Source organism: Gekko japonicus, unplaced genomic scaffold, assembly GCF_001447785.1.
Source record: "Gekko japonicus isolate JY-2015 unplaced genomic scaffold, Gekko_japonicus_V1.1 scaffold567, whole genome shotgun sequence".
Taxonomy (NCBI): Eukaryota; Metazoa; Chordata; class Lepidosauria; order Squamata; family Gekkonidae; genus Gekko; species Gekko japonicus.
Genome location: NW_015174858.1, coordinates 162,626 through 189,853, shown reverse-complemented (window position 1 = coordinate 189,853; position 27,228 = coordinate 162,626). Strand labels below are relative to the sequence as shown.

Below are 27,228 nucleotides of genomic sequence, written 5' to 3'. Positions count from 1 at the left end.
GGCTCCATCCCTCATATCTCCAGAAATTTCCCACCTGGAGTTGGTAACCCTATCTCTTTCCCAGCCAATCATCAACCTACCTTTATTTCCCCCTCACTCTTCAGCTTTCCACCCCCCACACACCTGCAGCCTCTCCCGTGCTCTGAAGCCCTGACTGCTACGTCACATTGGCTGTCATACGGGGGCCACCTCAGCAGCATATAAGGATACAGAGCCCACCATTTTCTCCAGGGGAACTGATCTCTGCCATCTGGAAAGCAGTTGTAATTCTGAGTGATCTCCAGCCCTCACCTGGAGATGGGACACATTTTACCTCAGAACAGCAAAACTGTTTAGAATGTTAGAGGCAAAAGCCAATCAAGTCGCATATGCAAACGACCTCTGTGTTCCGAGGCAGAGGCCAATGAGGCTGCACATGCAAATAACCTCTGTGTTCTGACTGGCTATGGGGGGGAGAGGAACAGCAAAATGTTTAGAATGTTGGAGGCAGGACTCAGGCAAAGCAGCCAGTGGATAGGGAGACCCTCTGAATGACAGATCAGAGAGCGAACTGATTTTGGAGCGTGTGGAATGTTCTAGAGAAGTGCCACCACCATTCGGCTTTTATTTATAAGGGAGATTAGATTTCATTTGTGTCCATGATTTGCTTTTTTTGGCTTGCCAGACACCTCACCACCACCTCTGCAGTTTTACCTGCCTACAAAATGTGGACAATTTCACCTAGGGGGTCTGACATTTAGGAAGAAGGTTCCCATGGGTGAGCTGTACAGTCCTGAAATGTCTCATTCCAGCTGGACAGGGGAAAGAATACTCCAGTCTAAAATGGGTTTCTCTCTGAAACCAGTGGGATGAAAAACTGAACTGAGCAGGCAAAATGAATAGTTTTAATAATTTAATAAAAGTGTTTAAAAACACACAAACTAACAAGAAATGAAACAATTATGTTATGCCTATCCTTGGTTTTTTAATTTAAAATTAGATTTGATTCATTTTATACGCTGCTTTTTCAAACCTGCTTAAATATGTTGTCATTTAAAATTAGATTTGATTCATTTTATACGATGCTTTTTCCATTAAAATGTACCATAAAATAAATGTTTTTAAAAGGTGCAGATATGAAAGTTTGGATTCAGGTGGGTAGCAGTAGAACAAAGTTTGGGTCCAGTGGCACCTTTAAGTGTTGGTCCTAAAGGTGCCATTGGACTCAAACTTGGTCTGTAAATTTGTATTTCCTGCTACTACCCCCATCCTCATTTCATGGATGATATGAAAAAATGAATTGGTACCTCCCATGATTCAAGTAAGGGGGAAATAGCCAGAAACTAGGGTTACCAGATGTCCTCTTTATAGATACGTCCTCTTTTTTTGTGTGTGACCATTCTCTTTTGGGTTCTGTTAAAAAAAACTGATGAAAATGTCCTCTTTTTGGGTTGGAAGTTTAGGAATATTCCTAGTTAGTAGCAATTACCACAGCTTAAATAGTAGGGGGTATTTAAAATGAGATTTGTTAAAGTGGTCACTTGTTTGAAGTAGTCAGTCGGGAAATATGTCCTCTTTTTTACTTTTCAAAATATGGTAACCCTACCAGAAACCCTACTAGAGGCCTGACATTTCAGGAATGGAGAGGGTTGAATCAATTAGCAAGGAACCGCAGTGGCAGCACATAGCTGTTTCTCCGGCTGGTTACAGTGCTCCAGTTAATTGCATGCTCCTGTCTGAAACTAGTACATCAGGATCAGTGTGTTCCCAGAAGTTCATGAAATAAAGAGTGTGTGCAGAGCCCTGCAGGGATGTATAGTCTGTAGGAGACCATTGCCAGAGTGCACATAAAATCCAGGTGCCAAATGCGTCCCTTTAGTTTAGGACATACTGACATTCTTGCCTCAATTCTATGCACACATGCACACATACACACCCAAATGAATCTGTTCTCCATAAAATGTACTTATTAGCCTTGTCAGGTCTGCTAAATGAGAAAGTATCTTCATCTGGCAAGTTCTGTATGTGATCCAGTATAAACATGACTAATCTGAAACAGGAACGGCCCTGATCTAATTTCCCTGGAACATCATTCTGAGAATGAGCACAGCTAGACAGAAATTAGCTGTTTCCAAATGGGAAAAAAAGGACAGTGCCACCGGTTGAAGTTCACTGCAGCATGAGTGGTGATTAATCCTGGTTTTATTTGGGGTGTTCTCCTCCAGTGAAGAGCAAGCACACTCCAAAGGTACAACCACAAAAGGGGGAATAGATAGATCACGGGATTTTAAAGGGACTCTTGGTGGCAAGACAGCATGACAGTTTTGCAGCATTAGTACTCTCTCCATGCCTGTCTTGGAGCATGGTGAGCTAGCCTACAATAAGAGTAGGGGAGAGTTAGAGGAAAATGTGTGGGGGGGGTTTGTGAAGCATTACGGGGAAATGCAGGGGGAACAATGAGTACACTTTTGTGTGGGGGAGGAGGAGGAAGAGGAGGAGGAGAAGAAGAAGAAGAAGAATTCGATTTATACCCTGCCCTTCAGAGTGGCTTACAATCTCCTTCCCTTCCTCTCCCCACAACAGACACCCTGTGAGGTAGGTGGGGCTAAGAGAGCTCTCAGTGAACTGCTCTTGAGAGAACAGCTTTGAGAGAACTGTGCCTGATCCAAGGTTACCCAGCTGGCTTCATGTGGAGGAGTGGGGAATCAAACCTGGTTCTCCAGATTATAGTCCACCGCTCTTAACCACTACACCAAACTGGTATAGTGTAGTGACTAGAATGTGTAGTGACTAGGTGCAGTGACTAATGTTCCCTCTAAGCTGAGTTAGTATGAGCTAGCTCACAGTTTTTTGGCCTCTGGCTCACACATTTTTGTCTTAGCTCAGGAAGGATGGCTCCAGAGCAAGCTAATTTATGCAGTAGCCGAATCGCTCACTCACAACTTTAATGCCAGTAGCTCACAGAGTAGAATTTTTGCTCACAAGACTCCACAACTTACAGGGAGCATTGATGGAATGTTGGACTAAGATCTGCAAGACCCAGGTTCGAATCCCCACTCTGCCATGGAAACTTGCTGGGTGACCTTGGGCCAGTCACACACTCTTAGCCTAACCTACCTCACAGGGTTCTTGTGAGAATAAATTTTATTTATTTATTTAGAAAAAATATATATGCTGCTTCTCCAGAGACCTGCTTGAAATGGCTTACATCCAAGATGATAATGCAGAACCATCAAACACCCCCATTAAAAACGCCATTAAAATATAACAATAAGAGAACACAAACTGGACGAGAGGAGAATATTATTTATTACTTACTTTATTTATATCCCATCTTTCTCCCCAATGGGGACCCAAAGCAACTTACGTCATTCTCTTCACCTCTGTTTTATCCTCACAACAGCTCTCTGAGGTAGGTTAGGTTGCGAGTCTATGACTGGCCCAAGGTCACCCAGCAAGCTTCCGTGGCAGAAGTGGGGATTCGAACCTGGATTTCCCAGATCCTAGTTCAATACTTTAACCACTACACCATGCTGCCTCTCTAAACTCCACTGGGGAGCAGGAGGCAAGGTATAAATGAAGTAAATTTTAATTGAATTTTTAATTGAACTGTTACAGTCCGTGTATGAAGAAAAGAACAAAAATGCCTGTGGGGGGGGTCATTGCAGCAGCCGTGACAACCGTGTGCCTGAGGGTCAATGCAGAGCGCTTGGTCAAGGGAAGAATCGGGGGTGGGGAGAGACAGACGAAAGTGCAGAAAACTGCCATTTGTGGAACCGTCATGTCAAACTTGCATGTCCCTAAATTTGCAGCCAGGACAAAAGCAACACAGAGATTCCTCTCCATGCGGGAGCAGCAACCCATGTGGGAAACCTGCCATCGCTCTGCAAGCCTTGCTTTTGGATTTGAGATGTGGTGGGGATGGGAGGCTGCAATTGTTCGGCAATGAGGAGAAAGCAACTCAAAAGTATTGATTTCACTGTTCCTTCTGCTTCGTAATTCTCATACTATCGATGCAGAGACTGATTTGGGTCTAGGACGTGTTTATTGCTGAGACTTGGGATCCTTCTGCTGCAGAACCCACCAAATGGCATGATTTAAGGATGCCAAATCCCCAGGGTTGTCATTTGGATCATGCCCCCAGCCTGCAGTATGGCTGGCTGGTCTGAGAAGGAGAAAGAGGAGCCTTGCATTGTTCAGCGCTTCAAGCTGTGCAAAGAATTTCAGAGCAAGCTCCTATTGACTCAGGGCAGGTCAGCCAGAGTGCTCTCATAAATTCAGTGCAAACATCAGCTCTGCCTCTTCATACCTTTCATCTTCCTGAGGCTGACGCTCCCTGGGCAGGGAAAAGGAACTCTGCTGTGTCTGGCTTGGGAAACGTCCATCATTTAATAAGAAGAAAATCATACACAAAAAAGAGATTTAAAAAAAGCTGGAGTGCTGACCTCTGGTGCATGATGTAAAAAAGCAATACAGTCATAATACAACCAAAGTGCCATAGGAACTCATGTCCCAAAGGAAGCCCTATTCAGTTGCATTGATGTATTGTCTTAGGGGATCAGGGCGGCAGAAGGCAAGACATTTCTAGAAGGATTCAGTTCTATTTCTCCTCAATACTTGGGGGAGACAAAGTGAAGTTATGTACAAGCTGTGTTCTAAAACAGAGCCTTTTTCAGACACAGAACTTAAGGAGCCCAGGATGGAATATATGGATGACTCTCCCTTGTCCCTTTTTATTCTCACAACAACCCTGCAGAATGTGGTAGGCCAAGAGTGAGTCACTGTGACACCCAGGAAGTGTCAGGGCGAATGAGCATTTGAACCAGGGTCTCTCTAGACCTTGTCCAGCACTCTTAAGCAATAGGCTACACCGGCTCTCAACCAGAATCAAAGTTGATCATGCAAAGGGCAGGATTGTGGCAATGAGTCTTCGCACACATTCATGGTACTAGAAAACAGATTCTCGATGCACGTATCTCCATATAGGGACTATTCTCAGAGCACACTGAATTTACATAGGTTGGAACTTGTCGCTATGATCCCATCCACATAGATACATATGTCTTCCCAGTTCATTGTTGGAAAAGGGCTAAGTTGCACCAATATAAAACAACTGCATTAGACTCCCCCCCCCACAAAGATTAAATAAAGAGTCTCACATACTATCACTTAAAAAACAACAGCAACAGGAATGTGGGAATACATATGAAGGGACCAAAGGAGTTTGTAAAGACAGGAAAGGAATCTAACCACGTGCAACATGACTGATGGGAAGGATGCAAAATTTGTGTCTGGCTCAGGGGTCATTTCGTAGAAAAAGAGCTAGGGGAACTCATTAGCATAACTCATTAGCATATGCCACACCCCCTGACATCACCGGACGTGTGTCATAAGGCCACACCCCCTGACATCACCGGAAATGTGTCATAAGGCCACACACCCTGTCCCCAACGGTCCGGGCCGCCACCACCGGCCTTGCAGCTCCACTGCCGAGCCCCATGAGGGGCCTGGCGGTGGACCTGCAAGGCCGGCGGGAGTGCAAGGAAGCCCCGCGAAGGCCCTTCCTGGCCCCAGGCAGGCAGGGGTGGGGAGAGGCAGGGAGGAAGCAACTTACCCTCCCTCTTCTCCTGCCTCCTCCTGGCTGAATGAGGGCCAGAAGCGGGGCGGCTGGAAGCAGGGGGCGGGGCTTCGTCATGTGCCCCGCCCCCAGTACCTCACCCGGGGGAACTGTGTTCCCCCGCAATCCCCCCCGAAATGACCTCTGGTCTGGCTACATATTGTATTGGTGAAAGTTAATCCTCATGCACTAGAAAATAATCTGTATAAGCACATGAACTAGATGATGGCATCAGTTTTATAGCTTTGGAGTAAGCAGATGCTATAGTGAAGAAGCCCATAATGTATTGCATAAGCTTTATCTACAGCAGGATATCAATGCAGACAAGCTCTGATGAATTAACTTTAGGAGGGAATTTTAATTGTGCAGCACAATTTTGTTATGCAGGTCAAGCAGGACAGAGCAGTACAGTTCTGCCCCGGTGCCAGATAAGGTGCTGAAGGTCTTTTGCAGGTAAAGAGAATAAAGAAGCAGCAGTTCTAAGGTATATTGGGCCAACTGAAATAGCTCAAAGGATGCTGCATAAAATCCACCTTCAGCACCACCAGGGCCAAATAAGCCCATTGTGTAGCACAGGAGATGGGGAAGGAAACACCAGCCTTATGCAAGGGGGCTAAACTGCTCCACTGTGGAGACTCTGAAATCAGTTCCTACAAATTGCTGTGCTTGTACAATGGTTCAGAAAAACTGGCCCACTCAGCAGCAGTTTTATCAGAGTTTCTCACCGTGCTTAATTGGTGCATTCTTAGGATGTTCTTAAAGATCAAGACTCCCTAGTTCTTTTCATGCAGCTGCATGTCTATGATCACTGTCTCTAGTTATTATCAGCGGTATATATCAGTTATGGCTGTCTTTCATAAAGAGATGTTAACTCTGCTGACATACTTCTCTAAATGCAAGGAATAAGGAATTTTACAAAAAAAAAACAAAATTCCTTTAAACAGATGAGCCAGTGTGTTGTAGTGGTTACACTCTGGACGGGTGTGGTGTGTGCTTTTATGCTCTGGCTTTTCATTAGCTGTCTGTAGCATCACTGCTGGGCTGGCTGGGCAGGTGAGGAGGATGCCATGGTTAGAGCCTAGGCAGAGGGAAGCCACAATATCCTCACCTGCCCAACCAGCCTGGGTTCTGCGGCCTCCCACCTCCTGGCAGTGGCTCATGCTTGGTCCAAGCAGGCTCTTTGCATCAGGCATTGCTGCCGGGCCATCCAGGGTGAAGTACAGGGATGCCAGGTCTCCTAGACATTTCCCCCCATCCCCCTGCTGGTGCTTCACAGGCTGCTGGAGGGGAAATGGGGGTGGGGCATACAACATCACTTCCAGCAAAAAAGCAGAAGTGACATCATGATGTCAGGGCGATGCTCTAGGAGTCACTGAAGTCTACAGTCTTGGTGAATCCTAGAGCTTTGCCCCTGGATGACATGATCTCACTTCCTTTTTTTTGCCAGAAGTGATGTCACTTGCATGACACTGATGCACCTGTCCCTACAACTGGCAACCCTAGTGGAATGGGGCCAGCTGGGCAGGAATGGAAGGTTGCCGTGCCCAGTACCCTTGCCACTGAAGAGCATGGTGGAACCTCCTTTCTGCCAGCTGGCTCTTTCTCCCTCCATCAGGGGGGCCCGGCGGTGCCATCTCCATGGTTGTGTTGGCCTCCCAGTCTGCTCCTGGCCCCAATTAACAGCTACTATTTTAGAAGGCAGGTGACATAGTCACTGTTTGATTATGCCTGAAGAAGAAGCTGTAAGGAGGGAGACCGTTGTGTTTGTTTATTTATTTATTTATTTATTTATTTATTAGACTTATATCCCGCCCTTCCACATGGGCTCAAGGCAGCTAACAGTAGGCAAATGCCATACATAACAATAAAACCAAGTAAAACAATCAAATTACATTTTACATTTAAAATCGGTGCTCACTATGTATCATCCAAGACGGGGACTCCAATACAATGTTTCAGAAGGCACTACTGTCTCTTCGTGATCAGTCTGCACTCTGTCCGTTCTCCATTCCCAAGGCCAGTTCACATCGTCAAAAATGGCAACGCGGTGGTGGTGCAGTGACGGTGGTGGCTCCTACTCAAAAGCCTGGCGGACGAGCTCCGTCTTGCAGGCCCTGCGGAACTGCATAAGGTCCCGCAGGGCCCTGATCTCCTCTGGTTTCAGTCACAATCCTATGCATACTTACCTGGGAGTAAACCGTATTAAACACTGTGGAGCTTAATTCTGAGCTGCTCATTTGTCTTTGCTTGAGAGCATTTAAGAAATACATTACTTTTTTTTTTAGTGGAAGTTGGTATGACAGTTCCAGTTATGACAGCTACCTGTTTGTACAAGAATTGGTATGGTAGTCACCTGAAGCATAAAAATGCCTTCATTTTGTCCATCTGTCATTTCTTTTCAAGCAGGTTTGCAGGGTTTTTGAATCACTACCAGAGCCAATAGGAAGGCTAAAAAACAATGAAAGCACACGCCTTAGGCTGCAATGGCTTCTCTCTTGTCACCTTTAAAGCTCTATATATGGCTTGGGACCAGCATACCTGGAGGACTGCCTACTCCCTAATGAACCTATCTGACCACTATGGTCATCTTCTGAGGTTCTGCAACATGGGAGTCATGACACTAAAACTCTGGAACTCACTCCCTAGAGAGATTTTCCTGTCCCCTTCTGTTACTGTCTTCTACCAACCTGCTTTTCAAACAGGAAGGCAGGGTCCATGAGCACTCCAAAGCTCTTAACTGGTTCTGGAAAAGGTTTTAGCTGCCTCGGTGGCTCTAATGAGGACAGAAGGGTGAGGTATAAATCACAATTAAATAAATATGGTGGGAAAATATCATCCATACAGTATTCAGGAGCCATTTCATGCAGCTTTTGTTGCTTGGCATGTGTTGTTTTCTTGGCATGTGGTTTATTTATTCAAATACTTATACCCTGCCTTCCAGTTTGGTGTAGTGGTTAAGGCAACGGACTCTAATCTGGGAGACCCGGGTTTGATTCCCCACTCCTCCACATGCAGCTGCTGCTGTGACCTTGGGTCAGTCACAGTTCTCTCAGAGCTGTTCTCTCAAGAGCCGTTCTCTCAGAGCTCTCTCCGCCCCACCTACCTTACAGGGTGTCTGTTGTGGGGAGAGAAAGAGAAGAAGATTGCAAGCCACTGAGATGCTGAGTGAAGGGTTGGGGCATAAATCCAATCTCTTCTCCTTCCCTTGTGGCTTGAAATAGTTTATAATTCTGTTTTTTTTAAAAAAAACATGACAAATACAAGAAAATACCAATTAATCTCCTCCTTTAGAAAATGCCTATAGTTTATACCCAATTAAAAACCCTAGTGAATAAAATGGCTTTGTAGTACTTTCCAAAAACTTCTAAAGATGGCATCCTGCCCCCCCACCACCACCACCACATTTTCAAGTAGCCCATTCCACTGTGTGGGAGCAACTATAAGAAAGGAACGGGCTCCAGTTGGTACCAGGCAGGCTACCACAGGATGAATTCTCAACCGTGCTCTGCTGAAACGATTGCATGACGGTGCCCTGTGTACTCAAATGTCCCCATGGAAAACCATGAAATAATAAGAATGATGAGGACATCTGAAGCAATAAAAGCAGGGCATGTACTTCTGAGTTGACAGAACCCTTGTACAGCTTTTGCAAGTTGTTTTATTGCAATCTTATCCTTGCAAGTAAGTGGGTGAATGTAAGGAAGAAAGATAATAATTCTTTACTTCTCCGAGTCTGAAACATCTTCCTCTTGTTAGTGCAATATTGTTATGCCAGTAGGCCCTGATTCACAGCTGGTAAAAAAGAAGAAGAAGAAACCGTCTAGAGACACTAATAAGGGGGTGCCGTTAGCGGTCTGTGTTATTGCAGTTTTCAAGGTTACCATGGTGACCAGTGCATCTTTGGTAAAAGCCACATTTTGTATTCTGATTAATCACAAATTCCTAAAAAAAAAACCTCAGCATGCTTCCCCAAAAAATGTATTTCTACCAAAGCAGACTTGTGACCTCTGTGGCATCAAAGCAATGGTGGAGTCTTAAATAAAATATTCATATGAATGGAACTCTGACCTTTTGTGCCTTAGCTTTGTGACCACACTTCGGGGGGTCCCTGCATGAGGTTGTCATTTCAGAGTTTGCTTCTTTTGATAATGAGTACAGTTATTTTACTGAAAGAAGACCATTTTATTATGTACTGTACTGCATACACTGGTTTCTACAGCAGAAACTTTGCTGAATTTTAAGACAAACAGTAAGAACAGTCAGCATGTATTTATACAGCATTTTTGGCAGTCAAAGCACTTCACATATTTATCTTGGTGTAATCCTTGGCAACAACCCCATAAAGTGGGCCAGTATTATTTCCATATTGTAGTTACGAGAGGCAGAGAAGAGGCAATATGTGCAATGCCACTTACAGTGCCATCCTAAGTAGAGTCCTGCCTTTCTAAGACCATTGACTTCAGTGGGCTTAGAAGGACGTAACTCTGCTTAGGAGGGCAATGAATTTGTAGCTGAGGCAAAATTCAAACCAAGGGTCTCTTGGAGTAGACCTCACTGTCTTAACCACAATGCTACACCAACTTCCTAAATAAATCCTAAACTGTCCTGGAAAACAAAAGAATTAGGCTAATAAGTGCAAACTATTCTCCTGCTTCCTTGTCATCTCTGTTGAGGCTGCAGTGGGAGTTTGGGATGAGAAGTGCCTAGAAGCGATCAAAAAGGGTCTCCCATCCTTGAGGTGGGACCTGGCCCTGTAGTTTGCCACAGAACTGGTTGACCTGAAGAAGGCTGAGAAATGTCTTGAGTGATGCTTACAGAAAATTTGTGTTCATAGAATCATAGAATCTTGGAGTTGGGCCATACAGGCAATCTAGTCCAACCCCCCTACTCAATGCAGGATCAGCCTAGAGCATCCCTGACAAGTGTTTGTCCGGCTGCTGCTTAAAGACGGCCAGTGAGGGCGAGCTCCCCACCACATTTGACACAGTGGGTGCGTTCAGACGCGGTGTTTGCAATGGTATAGGTGCTGGTTGCAATCGGTGTACTTACCGGCGTTCACACGTAGAACATCTGCCTTCCGTCCCTAACTGTTGCAAAGCCCTTTAAACCGTTGTACTCTGCCACTAGGTCCCCAAGTGGTGGTATCCTGAGAACAACGGTTGTAATCGGTTTACCCTCGTCTGATCGCTCTCCACCGGTGTCTAGCCACTTCCGTTCGGAAGCCCAAGGCTTCCGATTTTTGCCCACCATTTTTTTTAAGGTTGCCAATATGTGCTTGGGCGAAGCTTCGCCTCGGCGTTTGTTTTTTAAAAAAAGAAAAGGCCCATAGTTTAACTTTCCAGAGGAGTCCGGGACTTCAGGAAGGCCAGTTTGGGCTTTAAACTTTAAAGGTAAGTCCTTACCTTTAAACTTTAAATGTAATACGGGGTGTTTTGGGCATGCGCAAAGATCGCCATTCTGTGGATGGCTGCCTATGCGCATGCTCAAATTGAGTTTTTTTTTAAAAAAAAAAAACTGCCGACGCCCGCAGCATGTAAACGGGCATACAGTGATTGGCTCTGTTGTGAGGGAGGTAAGTGTGATCGCGTTTCAGCCGGCATAAACTGCACCGGTTCCAACCGGTACAGTTTATGCCAGCTGAAACGCCCCGTCTGAACGCACCCAATGTGTTATAGAACTCTTTGAAAAGTCTATGAAGCAATGGTGGCAGCAGCATAGAAATGTTACTTCTCTGCTACCAGTGCATCAACTAGTTCATGATCATCCCAGTTGTTTAAGCTATCTTGGCATCTGCTAACTCCTAAACCTGTGCCTTTATTGCCAAAGGAACAGGTAATTAGTTGGGATGCTGTCACACATTTTTTTCCTGGTAAAATCTCTTGTGTATCTTCCAGTTTGGATGCTGGTACAATAGCCCATACAATGGAAATGTGTAATGCACTGTCCGGCCTATTTGAGGACCGTTTTGACCCAGTCACCATGACAGATGTTGACAGGATCTTGGGATCTGCAAAGGCCACCTCTTGTGCTCTGGATCCTTTTCTATCCTGGTGGATAAAATCATGCAAGGACTACGTTAATGAGTCCTTGGTGACCATCATAAACCAATCACTGACTCAGGGATGTCTTCCCTTGGCTACTCAAAGACTCAGGGAGGTCTTCCCTTGGCTACTTCCCTTGGTCCATCCACTACTTAAAAAACTTATCACTACACAAAAATGATATGGCCAATTATTGTTTAGTCTCCAGTCTGCCCTTTCTGGCCAATGTGATTGAGATTGTAGTGAAGCATCATCTCTGGGACTTCTTGCAATACTCTTTTGCTCTGGACCTTTTCCAGACTGGGCAATGAGATGGAGATGGTGTTGATGGTTTTAGGTGATGGTCTCTGTTTGAGAAAGAGGCTATGCCTCTTTGTCGCTCCTACTGGATTTATCAACAGCCTTTGATATCTCAGAGTCCAGTTGTCATAAGTGTGGCACTTATCCCTTGGAGTTCCCTGGAGCACAGTCCTATCCCCCATGCTATTGTTTCTTTTATTTATTTACATAATGTATACCCTTCTTTTCTACCTTCATCAGGACCATCGAGTTGACTGATTAAAAACATAAATAATAAGAAATCTTCTTACAAATGATTAAAGCCAAAAGCATATCATTAGAACTATGAAAACACATACACAGACCTAAAATAAACATTTTGTTGTTGTTGTTGTTCAGTCGCACAGTCGAGTCCGACTCTTCGCGACCCCATGGACCACATCACGCCAGGCCCTCCTGTCCTCATCCTCTGGAGTTTGCTCAACTTCATGTTCGTTGCCTCAATAACACTGTCTAACCATCTCATCCTTTGCCATCCCCTTCTTCTGTTACCCTCAATCTTTCCCGCATCAGGGTCTTCTCCAGTGAGTGCACCTTTCTCATTTGGTGGCCAAAGTATTGGAGCTTCAGCTTCAGTATCTGGCCTTCCAGGGAACAGTCAGAGTTGATTTCTTTCAGAATTGACTGATTTGATCTCCTTGAAGTCCAAGGGACTCTCAAGAGTTTTCTCCAGCATACAAAATACACATACAAAAGCATTTAAAAATAGCATTTAAAACACACGTACAAAAACATTTTAAAACAGCATTTGAAACATAGGGAAGGAAGAAAGGATTACTGAAGGAATGTCAGACAAAACAAAAAAGTTGTCACCCGCTGGTGGAAGATAGTAACAGAAGGGGACAGATGAGAGGGTGCCAGAGCTTTGGTGCCATGACTGAGAAGGCCCTCTCCCAGGTTGCCACCCAACCAAACTCAGAAGGTTGGGGACACTCAAAGCAGGACCTCAGAAAATGACCACAGTGGTCAAGTAGGTTTCTAAGGGACTGCCCATCACTCCACTGGTTTCCTATCAGTTACCGGGATCAATTCAAGATACTGGCTATCCACATAGAAAGCCCTTCCTGACCTTGGACCCTCATATCTACAGGACCACTTCACCCCCAGGACCACTTCATTCAAATGAACAGGGCCTTCTCTACAAATGAGGGGCCATCCTACAAATGAGCGAGATCTTCAGTGGTGTGTACATGTGCATTCTCTTTTGTGGCCCCCACCTTGTGGAACAGCTTGCTTGAGGAAGTCAGAAAGGCTCCCACACTTCTGTCATTCCGCAAACTATGTAAAACAAGTATTCTTTGGGGAGGGGGGTTATATAAAGGCAATAGGGTTATACTAAAACTGGTTTGTGAAGGTGCTTTTTCTAAAAGAAACAGGACTGTGAACTATACCACTGTGTAATATGTGTTATCTATTTGCTGTATGCAATATCCTACTCTCCATGCTTTGTTTTTATACTTACACAGCACCATTTTCTGCATTAACATACAACATGTAATACTTATGCTTTGTTTCAGACTGCTATATTCCTAGTCCTACTACATTGCTTATTAAATGCCTAGTCCTATTGATTGCATTGGCTCACACTGTTCAATCCACCTTGAGTCTCAGTGAGGATGGCAAACTGTAAATAAATAAATAAATAGCCATCTCAGGATCTCTGGCCAGGGGAGCTGCTGCACTGCTCCAGGCCTTCTAACATCCTGGGAAAGTACACACAAGTGTTTGTGACAGTTCCTTCGATCCCCAGTGACAACCATCTGGCTTATGCTATTCTTGCAAATTTTTGTCTCCCAGGTAATCGAAACAGCCACCGTCAAATAACTTCTGGTGTTTCCTGGATTCCAGGAAATTACTAGCAAAGGGATAAACAGTCTAGCAAAATTAACTGCATATTTCCTGGCCTTCTCAGCATAGTCTGTATTACTAGCAGATTGGAAGGCAAAAGCAATACCATACTGGGGGACACCAGAGCAGATGCCCACAAGAGATGCTGTGCTGGTGTTTATGCAGTGCTGGAGTACCAGTTTTTATGTTACTCTTAGGCATGGTAGCCACTCCTGAACACGGACATGAAACTTCCTTATACTTAATCAGGCCATTGGCCTAGCAAGGACAGTGTTGTTGATTCAGACTGGACGTGACTCCCCTGAGTCTCAGACAGAGGTCTTTCATACCACCTGCTACTGGATTCCTTTCAGATCTCCTACTATATCTTATTATTTCAACTAGAAAAGCTGGGCTGCAACCTGGGGCCTTCAGCGTACAGAGCAGATGCCGTGTCGCTGAGCCACAGCCAGTCCTGAATGCTGGACCTGGTAACATCTGTGGTCAAACAAAAGGGGTGGAGGATGTGGTTGCTTCACTTGCCAGTACTAGAGGCAGAAGTGGTTCCCATTACACATAAATACTAACAACCAGCTGCTTCCATCTTCAGTGTGCACACAGTTCAGTTACTGTGAATGGATACAGACTCTTAAGATGAGAGGCCATAGGGCTGCTAACTCTGGGCTGAGAAATTCCTGGAGACTTGGAGGAGGAGCCGGGGGAGGGTGGGGTTTGGAGAAGGGGGGGATATAATACCTCCATGGGATATAATGCCATAGAGTCCATCCTCCAAAAAAGCAATTTGCTCCAGGGGAACTTTGTAGTCTGGAATTTGGCAAACCAACCTATGACGCACAACCAAACCTGGTCTCAGCAACAGACTGCCTGGGAGAGTGGGCCAAAGACATTCTGGTTCCCGAGACAGAAAGTCCAAATGGTAAAATATAATTTAAAAGAACTAAATCATCAAATTTTTTGATGTTCTTTAATAGTATTCCCAGTTCTGCTTCCAGAGATTGGCCACATCACCCTTGCCTAATGGTAAAGCCAGCCCTGTTATCCTGCTCTGTGTCTGACTGTTTTTTTCTCTGTCTCTCTCTCTCTCAAGGTCAACCCAAATAAAAACTTACTCTTGGGATAATGCCCAGGTTATTTTGGTCGGTAATAAATGTGACATGGAAGAAGAACGGGTAGTCTCTGCTGACAGAGGGAAGCATTTAGCAGAACAACTTGGTAAGAAGAGAATTTTTAAATAATAATAATAAAATAAAGATTGTTTACCGTGTTCCAGGACTTTACTGCCATAGTATGAGAATTTGGATAAGATGACTTGCCAGTTATCATAAAGAAATATATGGCAACAACAAGTAAAGCTGATGGCTTTCCTAGGTTAAGACAGGCATACCTAAATCAGGAATAGTTTTGCAAAGCAATGGTGTTTTGCTCAACTCACCTAAAAGGGGCAGTGGGGTGAAATTTAAGATTAAGGCTTGCCTGCACTGTGATTTTCTCCGTGCCTTTGGAGAATGTCGGTTTGTTTCACACAAATCTGTTTCTCTTCACTTTTACTACACCAAGATTAAAAGCATCTAGTTGGTTAAAATATGGATTCTTTCATACCATGCAGATTTTGGTGTAGAAATTGGGTGATCAGACCAGTAGAGGGAGCCAATTAATAGAAAATAAGAATCCAGACAGGGTACAGGCGGCGGCGGCGGCAGCCACAGCAGCAGCTGAGCTTCAAGAAACAGGAATGCAAACAACCTTACAGATATACTGAGTTGGACCATTCCTTCATACAGCTAAGTACTGCCTAATCAGAGTTGACGGTCTCAGGGGCAGAAAGCCTTTTCCTGATACCTTCTGTCTTTATCAATGGAGACACCAGGATTCAGTCTGGGACTCGCAGCCACACATCCTGTGCTCTGCTGCCATTTTGCAGCTCACAAAGATTTTTTGCTGGTCTTCCAGCCAGCTTATACATGGCCACACACACATACGATAATAATTTGTGGCAGAATGGCTCCCAAAACAGGGGGGTACCCAAGCCACAACCCACACTAACTATCCAAGTTGTAATATGTGAGCTTTCTAAAGCAAGATCCCTCTTTGTCAGACACAGAGGGAAGTGGGTCTTTGTCTAAGAATGCTGCAACAAATTATTTCATTGGACTCCTGTGCCTGTGCACTGAGAAGAAACTCTCGCTGGCTAGTTGCCTAGTTGCTCAGAACTCCAGCCACAGTGGAGTCTAGGGGCTGAGCCACGTTGGGTCTAAAGAGGTAAGGTAAGCTCTTCCCCTCAGCAGAAGTAGTCACTGATCAATGGCATTTCAAAATAACTTTCTTTTTCGAACCATGATGCAATGGTGTCTTCAGAAACAATAGAGCATGTGATAAAGATGCAACAAATAAAATATCAATGAAGGAGGCAAATTCTTGGGAAGGGCCATGGCTTAGTGGTAGAGAGCATCTGCTTTGTGTGAAGAAGATCCCAGGTTTAATCCCTGGCATCTCCAGCTAAAAGGATCAGATAGGAGGTGATGCGAAGGACCTCTGGTTGCAACCCTGCAGAGCTGCTGCCCATCAGAGAAGACAATACTGACCTTGGTAGTCCAATTGTCTGATTCAACAGTAGGCAGCTTCCAGTGTTCCCTCTAAGGTGAGTTAGTGTGAGCTAGCTCACAGTTTTTTAGCCTCCAGCTCACAGATTTTTGTCTTAGCTCAGGAAGGATGGCTCCAGACCAAACCAATTTATGCAGTAGCCAAATTGCTGGCTCACAACTTTAATCCTAGTAGCTCACAAAGTAGAATTTTGGCTTCCAAGACTCCACAGCTTAGAGGGAACATTGGCAGCTTCATGCATTCTTGCTTTCCAACAACACTCCAGGTTCATCAGTGGCTACCTTATCCAGCTTCACATCCACTCCACCCTTCTGGTTCTTCTGAGTCCTGCAGTTATCATCTGACTTGTTCCTTTTTTGCCACTCCACCTCTCAGGATTTAACTAGGGGGCAAACTAGACATGACGGTAGCCTTGTGGCCACCACGAGACTCTTGGTACCATTTTAAAGTAATTCTAAATGCTGTGAGGGCCCATTCCTGATCGGGCACGCAGTGCAGTGGGCTGAGAGGTTATTGTTCCCCCCTTGGTGGACTTTATCAAGTGCCAAAGAACTAGTTTGGTGTAATGGTTTGGAGCACGGACTCTAATCTGGAAGAACCGGGTTTGATTCCCCACTCCTCCACATGCAGCTGCTGGTGTGACCTTGGGTCAGTTACAATTCTCTTAAAGCTGTTCTCTTGGCAGCCTGTGCTGCGCCAGTACAACTGAAACATATTATGGGACTTGGACAACAGTCCTATAATTACTGCTGATTGTTGCTCACTATGACTAATAACGAAACTGTTTTTCACCATCCTGTATGTATAATTAGCACCTTATAAATGTCTCATGAATGTCATGTTTTTTAACTGTTTTAACCTTTTATGTAAGCCACCCTGAGCCTGCTTCGGCAGGGAGGGCAGGGTATAAATCGAACAAAGAGCAGTCCTCGAAAGAGCTCTCTCAGCCCCACCTACCTCACACAGGGACCGATTCCGCAAAAGCAGTTGCTCCGTCCTCTGTCTCCCATTTCCCTCACTTCTACTGCTCAATTTCCCACTATTTGCTGTGCGGCTGCATTTTGATCTGCATCTCAACCCAATTTCTTGACACGGGGAAAATTGGGGGGAGATGCGGGTAAAAATGTGGCTGCACAGCAAACAGTGGGAAATTGAGCAGTATAACCAGGGGGAATGGGAGACCGAGGGCGGAACAACTGCTTTTGCAGAATTGGTCAGGGTGTCTGTAGTGGGGAAGGGAAGAGAAAGGAGATTGTAAGCCACTCTGAGACTCCTTCGGGTAGTGAAGGGGGGGTATAAATCCAATCTCTTCCTCCTCCTCCTCCTCCTCCTCTTCTATTTCTTCTTCTTCTTAGCAGCCACACACAGAGACACCACAGCTGTTCTGGAACTTGGAAAGGCAAAGGGAGGGGAGACAAGAAAATTGCCCGGCATTTTAAAATGACTTTACAGTGGTGGTGTTGTCCTTGTGACAGCCGCAAGGATGACATCACATCTGTTTTGGCCCTAGGCTGATGGTCTAGCGAACCAAATACTACTCAATGGTTTAATAAATAAGACAGCATTCAGCAGCAAGCTGGGAGTCTATATAATGAATAACAATAGCATATTTAAACCGGGAGAAATCTTTCTATGCAAGATCTGCCTTGATGAAGCATTGAAACAGGGTCTGAGCTGTCCCCTTGTGAAAACCACAGGAGGTGCTATGTAAAACTATAACACGGAAAAGAGAAAAAAAGAAAAATGGACCACAAAGTAGGACTGTTTGCATCAATGTATTCATTGGCTTGTATTCATCCTCTGAAGTTTGGTGAAATGTTTTGTAAACAGAAACTTTTATTGTACGTGGAAAGGCAAAGGAGTTACGCTAAGCTTTGGTAATACAAAGATATTGTTATTATATCAAGGTTGTATTTTGTTGTTTACCAAACACGCACACAGGAAGGAATGTAAACCTGATTAATGGTACCAGTAAGGCAATGCCACTTCTGGATATAACAAAAATGAATGCAATGCAAAGGGGTAGCTGTGTTAGTCTGTTGTCGCAAAATGAAACAAAAGTCCAGTGGCACCTTGAAGACTAACAGCATTTATTTCAGTGTGAGCATTCATGCGTCACTGCTCTGACGATGTGAGTGGTGATTCACAAAAGCTCACATTAAAATAAATGTTGTTAGTCTTTAAGGTGCCGCTGAACTTTTGTTTTATGTTTGAAAAGATAAATTCATGTCTAGACTCTTGTGGCAAAAAATTTCCAATGGGCAATCATGTTACTCTGTAACAGTGAAATTAAACAGGAGTCTAATGCTGAGTTAGGATTCAGCAAAAAACTGAGTATTCTTTTCCCTCTCCCCTGGTCTGAATAAGGATTTGGCATTCCTCACTCATTGTAGCACGTAGTATCTCTGGCAGGTAAATTGTGCTAAATCTCTGTACTTTTCTAACTGAATCTACTAGGCTTGCCAAGTCCCCCCGGGGGGCGGGGAAACCCCTGCCCCAGAGGCCTGTTCCCCGCCACCGCCGGATCAAGCCCCGGGGGGGGACTCTACCCCAACATGCACATACAATAATGGACTGAGGGGGCAGCCTTGCCACAAACCTCTCCAAATGGAAGCGAGAGGACCCCTGAATCCTCCTATGTAAGGCTCCCACGATGGAGCCTGTTTTCACATATGAGCTGCTCTCTTTGAGCTGCTCTCACACATTTTGTGCCCTGTGCATGTGCTGGTATTGAAGGTTGAACCACGGAAGAGATGAGGATGGAGGATCCATACTAGATTATCTACAGTTTACACTTATACACATGAACGCGCACACACATGAAGCTGCCTTATATTGAATCAGACCCTTGGTCCATCAAAGTCAGTATTGTCTGCTCGGATCAGCAGTGGCCCTCCAGGGTCTCAGGCTAAGGTCTTTCACATTACCTCCTACCTGATCCTTTTAACTGGAGATGCAAGGGATTGAACCTGGTTGTGGTGGAAACAAAGCCGGTGCCAGGGTTTTTTGTACACTCGGTGAGGCTAGCTTCTGGCACACACCCCTTCAGGCCTCCAGAGTAACCAGTCAGCCTTGGTGTGAAACAGGATGTTGGACTAGATGGACCACTGATCTGATCCAGCAGGGCTCTTCTTATGCTCTTAAATTGATGGAGTCTTTCATTCCCTCCTGAATAGTAGGTTGTATTTCTGTGTCTCTACTGTGGATGTGTGTTTGCTTTCAGATCTTGACCTGTGTGTTTCATAATCACCTATGGACTGTGCTTTAGAGAACCCTAACAAGAGATATTATTGGTGTCTCTCTCTGTCTCTTTCTCAAAACACCAGAGTTTATGGTCATCTGATAGTATGGTTTGGTAGAGATACAAAAGGAGCTACTTCTCAGACAATACAGAATTAACAGTATGGAATGCATTATCAAAAAAAATGTGGATGGCTTTTTAAGAGCATCACAGGTGCTTTTTTCACTGTAGAAGAAAGTGGGGTAGTTTGGTGACCTCTCTTAAAAGAAACATCTGTGGGGTGAATCTCCCTCTTGGCCCTACAGAGATGAATAGAATGCAGTGCTTCTTGTATCCTTGCATATCATGAGGGGCAGACGGAGTACTGAACCGGTGCCCGTCATCGGCACTGCTGACTGGGTCTGAGTAGTCTCTGCCTCACTGCAAAGGCTGCTCCATCTGGCATCTTGTGGACTGCTTAAACTTCCCAGTCTGCCCATGTGTATAATCTGGATTTGCTTCCCTGAATACTTTTGGTATCCTGGTTCGCTATAAAGGAATGAACAAGTTCAATCTCCTTGGAACTGTTCCAAGGGTCTTCCTTCCCCAAACTGCATGCAAAGCTGATGTCCCAGACTTTTGACCAGCCAGCCTGAAGGGTTAACAGTGCAATCCTAAACAGAGTTACGTCCTTCTGGGCTCATTGGACTTAGAAGGGTGTAACTCTCCTCAGGATTGGTCTTTCAGCTCCAGCCCTTCGTGTACCAGCCATAACTGAAACCTGCCGGTCTTCTGCTCGTTCCTCTCCTCTGCCCTTGCGTGTCTGCCCCATCTGATTTCCAAAATGTAGCGCAGACTTGCTGCTCAAAGAAACCAAAATACTGCTTACTGACTACAGTGCTTTCTGTCTCTCTTACTAGGTTTTGAATTCTTTGAAACAAGTGCCAAGGATAACATCAATGTCAAGCAGACATTCGAGCGGCTTGTGGATATCATCTGTGACAAAATGTCAGAAAGTCTGGAGACGGATCCTGCCATTGCTGCTGGTAAACAGAACACAAGACTAAAGGACACCCCTCCTCCACAGCAACCCAATTGCGGCTGTTAATAGAGTCACCGTCGACAGAGGCAGCTCCAGTGTGTTCTTTTGCCAATAGAGTATTTACATATAGGGTCTATATGCCTTTATTTATAATGTCTTACTGGTTCGTTGGGAGGGGATCTGTCTTATTTAGTGTCCACTGCTGGTACAGTATGTGCATAGAGCTGTTTTGTGGAAACTGATCACAAATGTATCGGGAAAGGACTGTCCTCCGAGTTCTCAGCATTGGGCCTCTGCACGTAGATGGCTGTTAGTCTTTCCTCTTAACGTTTGCCTTTCCTCAACGTATATCTATTACTGTTACTTCAGCTGGTTCTGTGACCTCAGGCCCCAGTTGTGTCTAGATGCTACTCTTCCTTCACCTGTTTCTGGTTATGCTATTTTGCTATTCAAGGGTGATGATCTAGACATTCAGGAGTAGGGTCCACGTTGCTCAAATCAATGTTAACACATTACAGGAGTCTAGAAATCTCATCACACAAGGGCAGCTGTACCTTCCAAATACGTCGCCAGAGTCTACATTCTCCATGGAAGCTTTGTGATGCAAGATGACTCTAGGACAGTGGTCCCCAGCATGATGCTTGCGGGCACCATGGTGTCTGCCAAAGTTGTATTCTGGTGCCCACTTGCTTCTTTCTTGAAGCACTTCTCCCCCAAAGCAAAGAGCCAGTCTTGGCTTTTCTCCACTTAACTGGAGTAGGAGGTGCTTCAGCCCCAGGAGGCTTTGTGTCTGCAGGAAGCATCCATTTTGGAAACAGTTGCCTTCATCACAGGAAGATGCTTGGCTTGGAACCACCCAGCATTTTCTAATTGGATCCAGCCCCCACGGCAGTCATTTTGTTGTGTTGCCCACTCTCTCCTTCTCAAACTTCCAAAAGTGCCCATAACTTCTACAAGCCTGGGGGGGGGGGTTCAAGCTCTGGAGAAACCCAGATGGTGTCTCTCTAAGCAAATGGAAGGATCGAACTGCAGCTTTTCTAGTTCCCATATTATGATGACCTGCCACTCTAATGACCTTCATTGTGAAGGGCATTCTGTGTTCTGGGCCAAGATGTAAATTTCTTTCATCTCAGTCATTGGCTTTATACAGTCTTATGGTTTAACCCTCATGTTTGCAAGCCTTTGGATTGTCTTCACTGGAATATGGCTTGTTTTGAAGCATAAGGTATCTCCACACGTTTGGCCACATTCACCAAAACTTTTGGTTATAGATACACTTGTAATGGTCTTAAATTTTGCTAATGTTCAAATTGTAAGATCAGTTAGAATGAGGAGAGAACAGGGCTATGGATGTTTTTTTTTCAAGAAGAGTAAAACTGAATTCTTCCATTGTTTTTTTCTGCTGAATATGTAGATATAGGATTCAAACTTCCCATTCCTAGACTGCCCTATCAGCTGCAGAGTTTAACTACATGAAAAGCAGAAAGAAGAGCCAAAATAAAGTTGTCTACAATAATAATCATTTTTTTTCATGAGGGCACAGCTGTCACTTCTAAGGATACAGAGATAGGTATATATACTAATTAGTCATTAGAAAACTTTCATCCTCACAAGGAAATACATTTTTTAAAAGTTTATAGAAAGACAGACACAACATGGAACAATAAGAAATATAGTAATGGGCCTGGTTCAGGTGTACTCTCCATTTTATATCTGTGGAATCTCTCATCCTTAGTGCATTGTTCATTCTATCCTCATGCAATAACTACTGATAGCAGAATGAGTGAAAAATATTCCATTTGTTACATTATTCATGGCCAACCATTATTTGCAACATGCTCCAAATCACATTAGCTGTGATCCTCCATTGCACAGAGAGCTCTATCTCCAGAGGAGTTGCCTCGATTTCTCATTACGTATGCCAGGTGTGCTTCATATAGAAGCAAATGGGACACTTCCTCTGTGCCCAGTGTTCCATCTAAGCTGTAGCAACTGGCAAAGGTTTGGCAGATGCCCTTGGGGTGGAAGCGTATATCTGAAAACCAGTTTACATGTGCATATCCACATGCTGAGCCCTATGTCAAATGGATTATTTGCATGTGTGAATGAGGCATAATGGATTAATCACTACTGAGATTTCATGTAACACAGTGTGAACTTAAACACATTCATTCCCAGTGGGGAAAGCGGTCTCCAAGTGACATCAATGCCTACATGAATAAGTTGTATATGTATTGACCGTGTAGGTAATAGATTACACTGTAATCTCTGTTACATGAGAATGTCACTTCTGATTGTTAAAAAGATGGTTCAGTCTTCATATTATATACTACAGAATAAGACACACCTCTTTTTTTCTTTGTTTCCTGTAACAATTCATTTCTTCCCTCTGCATCAAGTGTTGTCTGTGAGGATGGATCTGGGCTATGACTTCTGAAAGACTTTCCAGCTGATGCCTTTCTTATAGCTTTTAATGAGGAAGTCAGATTTTGGCAAGCTTTCTGGGAGACTCACAGAAAAATAAAACCCAATCCTCCAACAATATCCAAAAATGAAATGATGGTTCAAATGAAAACATAGGATAGCATGCAGAGTACTTTAAGTATTATTCCCCACCCACCCCAATGCCTCTTTCTTCCTATATTAATAAGTTCCCTTCTCTGTTCACTGTTGGTAATGTTCCAGTTCTCCATCCTGAAGCATTCCATCTCCACAGCTCTATCTGGGTCACAGTGAACTGCTTCATATCAGTGGTTCTAGCAAAGAAGCGTTCAATGTGTCAAGTTCTTTTTGAATTATCTTTAATATCTTGCTGCCATTGTTCAACAGGCGCACTACAGAAAGAAAGAAATGACTGAAGGAAGAAATGGGCGCTCTCAGGTACCACTTACAATGCCTGCCCACAAGGAATTCATTTGGGCACATTTCGCTGTAGCTATCTGAGAATAAAATTCAGGATTTAACCATAAATCACCATCAGTGGTGCCATTTCAGATTTTGTTGGTAAAGAGGTGTTAGGTAAGTCTGGAGGACTGCTGCTAGATAGATTCTGAGTTAAAGATAGTAACCAAGCTACATATTTCAAGGGCATCAGTTATTATTTTCTTTTTATGCCTCATAATAATTATCCTTGTGTTGTTGGAAGTAGAAAGTGCCATCAGGTCGCAGCTGATTTTTGGTGATTCCATAGGGTTTTCAAGGCAAGAGGCTAACAGAGGTGGTTTGGCCATTGCCTGCCTCTGCATAGTGACCTTGGTATTCCTTGGTGGTCTCCCATCCAAATACTGGCCAGGGCCAACCCTGCTTAGCTTCTGAGATCTGATGAGATCAGGCTAGCCTGGGCTATCCAGGTCCTCTGAGGGAGAACTTACCGGAACCAGGCCACCAGAAACCACCAAGTGATTTGCTACCTCACCCAGGCCTGGCAGCTTGCTCTTGTTCAACTGCAGTTGTCCCATGAAAGCCAGTGTGTAGTTTTGGGCCAGTCACACAGTCTCAGCCTAATTTACCTCCCAGGGTTGCTGTGAGGATAAAATGGAGGAGACAAGAATGATGTAAGCTGCTTTGGTTCCCCATTGTGGAGAAATGCAGGATATAAATTGTAGAGAAATGCAGGATATAAATAAATAATAAATATAGCTGAAGATAAAATCTAGGTTGGTAGGTGGGTGGGAAGGAGAGAAGGATACAAGGAAAGGTGAGGATATGGGGTCTGCCAGGAGGAAATAGTGTGGGGAGGGAATACAGGGGAAAGTAAGGTATCTCCCAGAAATCTTTGCGGGTTCCCCACTGCCGAGGGGAGGGAAGGATGGAAATCTGAAGATGGGGAGGGGCAAATAAAGTTAGGTTGGTTTGTGGGTGGGAAGGAGAGAAGGAAGGGGAGAGGCTATGGGACTACCAGAGAAGGGAAAGAAGAAATAGTAGGGGAGGAGGAAATGAGATGCCCCCACTTGTGATTTCTATTTTTAAACTTTGTCCCTTTTTGAGTGTTTGCATTTTTAGGGCTAAAGAGGCATTTTTATTTATTTATTTGAAGTGCCAACTGGTACAACAAAATGCATCCAAAAATCTCATTTTCCTTTATTTGTTTATAACAGTTATTTCCTCCGGCGGAGTTCACTGTTCACCTCCACAGGCAAAATCCAGAGAAAACTAGATCTGCTGAAATTAATGGAATGAAGGGTTTGATTTGTTCTTCTAGTGCCATCAAAAGGTTCAATTTGTTCTTCTAGGGCCACTGAATTAGCTTGTTCTAGATAACTTTCTCAATCTTTAATATAGCTAAGACAGTACAAACATTTCACAGAATGAGAAAAATATAGAACAGAAGAGTAGCTATAAATTGCTCTAGTATAGTTGACTACCCCCCCCCCATTACAGCAAGCAAAAAACAGTGGGGGAACAATATTAACAGCAAATGAGATTTTTATGAAAATGTAATTGAGGAAACTCTTACAGACTTCCCCCCCAAAAAAAATTAATACAAAAAATACAAAATGAAAACTATCTAAGAAATGCAAGTCTTCCTGAAATGTACAGGTTCAATTGATTAAAATGTTCAGATTTGAAGCTTTTCTAGGTAAATGCTGCTATTAGCACACATTTTCTTATTTACCATCCTTTAATGGACAAAGGTGGGCATGACCTAGACAAGCCTCAAGGCTAATTCTGACATTATAAAGTCCACATGTGGGCACACAGCCAGCACAAGGACTTTGGATTAGACGTGTGGCTGGAGTCCCATGATGGAAACTCAACTCCTAGGCTGTTGGGGGCCTGATTCAGATCAGGGTTGTGATGCGGGGGCAGAAGGCACTTCAGTCTTCCCTTCCCCCATGCCACTTTCTTAACTTGAATTGTCAGGGACCCATTATTTACCCCTTGGGGGAAATTGCATGTACTGTAAGTTTCCACTGTGGGGGAAATAGCAGCTCCCAATCAAGGGTGTAGACTTTCCAATTTCCCGGGGGGGGGGGCTGGGGCTGGGACAGAGGCATTGCTTTGCTAGGAGCAAGGGTGGCTCCCGGGGGAGGCTGAGCACCTTCCTGGAAATTTCGGCGGGGGCTGAAGCCCCGCCGCCCCCACGAAGATTATGCCTATGCTCCCAATCCCATCTGAGACTGGGAAAACCATGCCAGGGAGAGAAGTTTAACCACCCTGTCCCTCCATGTCTCTGGGCAGCTAAGAACTGAGTTCCCACCAATTGACAGTCCACATGTCCACCATGTGAGCATTGTAATGTATGAATCAGCCCACAACAGTGCCAGCTGAATTATCACCACACAGGGATACAGCAACAGCCATGCTACAGGCAGAATAATTCCTTGCACGGATCAAACACCTTCTTGCTCAAGCAGTACCTTGCTTGATGCTTAAGCAAAATATTTTTTTTCATGAGTTTCCACATACTACCAACTGGAACACAGAGGCATGACTTGAATGTTATACTGTCCAGAAGCACACACACCAATGGACCATATCACAGTGGTCTTGTATGTTTTACTGGTAAAATGGCAAGTTTGTGTTTTGATTTATAGATAATGGCTCACTCTCCAATTATAATAAATGTGCCTGTCATCCTTAGTGCTATAATTTTGGAATGATTTTTTCCCCTTTCTGCCTATTTTTAGATCTGGTTGTTTCGTGTCTGAAATACAGATGAGCTGGCCTATCTTTCTGTCGAAAATGCTTTCTCTCTCTCTCTCTCTCTCTCTCTCTCTCTCTCTCTCTCTCTCTCAGCTGCAATGTATGTGACTGTTACCGGAACCATTTGTTCCTTTGTGCTTATACTCAGGGCCTTCCCAAGCTATCAGTTCATCATGAGCCAGAGGCACAGCGGTGGTTCATGTGTCGTATATAGGGTTGTCAACTTCAGGCTGGGAAAATCCTAGAGATTTCAGGTGTCAGAGCTTAGGAGAGTAGGGTTTGGGAGGGGAATGACCTCAGTAAGACCACAATGTCATACAGTCTACCCTCCAAAGCAGCCATTTTCTCCAGGGGAACTTATCTCTGTCAGCTGGAGGTAAATTGTAATTTCGGGAGATCTCCAGGCCCCACCTGGAGGGTGGCAACCCTCATTGTGCAGGATACAAACTTCTACAAATAGCACATTGTCCCAGCCCTCAAGTAGCAATAGAGGCATGGCTCATAGAAAACAACCAACCATTGTTCATCAATATGACAATAAGCCTTCCGGTCAGGCATCGCCCCCCCCCCAATGCTTCACTTGGAAAAAAATCATTTCTGCTTCAGAGGCAAACCATAGTCCAAACCATGATTTGGAGCCATTGGTTCCTCTCATCCTAGCAAAGAGTCCTAGTGAAGGGAACAAGGATTCAATCCACTCCTGCAGATTGTTTTCTTCTTTCCAAGCCAGGATTCAGAATCTCAATTTAATCCCCATTCAGAGGGAGCACAAATCATAGTTTGTAGTTCAAACATAACAAGTCACTGTTTGCTGCAAAAGCAAAAGGTATGTGCAAGGTATGGAAAGTGGGTCAGGAAGAGATCCCCTGGGGCATGTTCCCATCATGACAGACCC

At 44.4% G+C, this 27,228-nt stretch overlaps 1 protein-coding gene across 1 annotated transcript in view; it reads left to right on the top strand.

The window, feature by feature from the left end:
- Positions 1 to 20,753, top strand: part of LOC107121670 (ras-related protein Rab-3C) — a 167,054-nt gene extending 146,301 nt beyond the window's left edge. The window contains exons 3-4 of the mRNA XM_015424635.1: positions 14,912 to 15,036; positions 20,566 to 20,753. Coding sequence (XP_015280121.1) covers positions 14,912 to 15,036; positions 20,566 to 20,753 — 313 coding nt within the window. The remainder of the gene's footprint in view (positions 1 to 14,911; positions 15,037 to 20,565) is intronic.
- Positions 20,754 to 27,228: the final 6,475 nt, after the last annotated feature.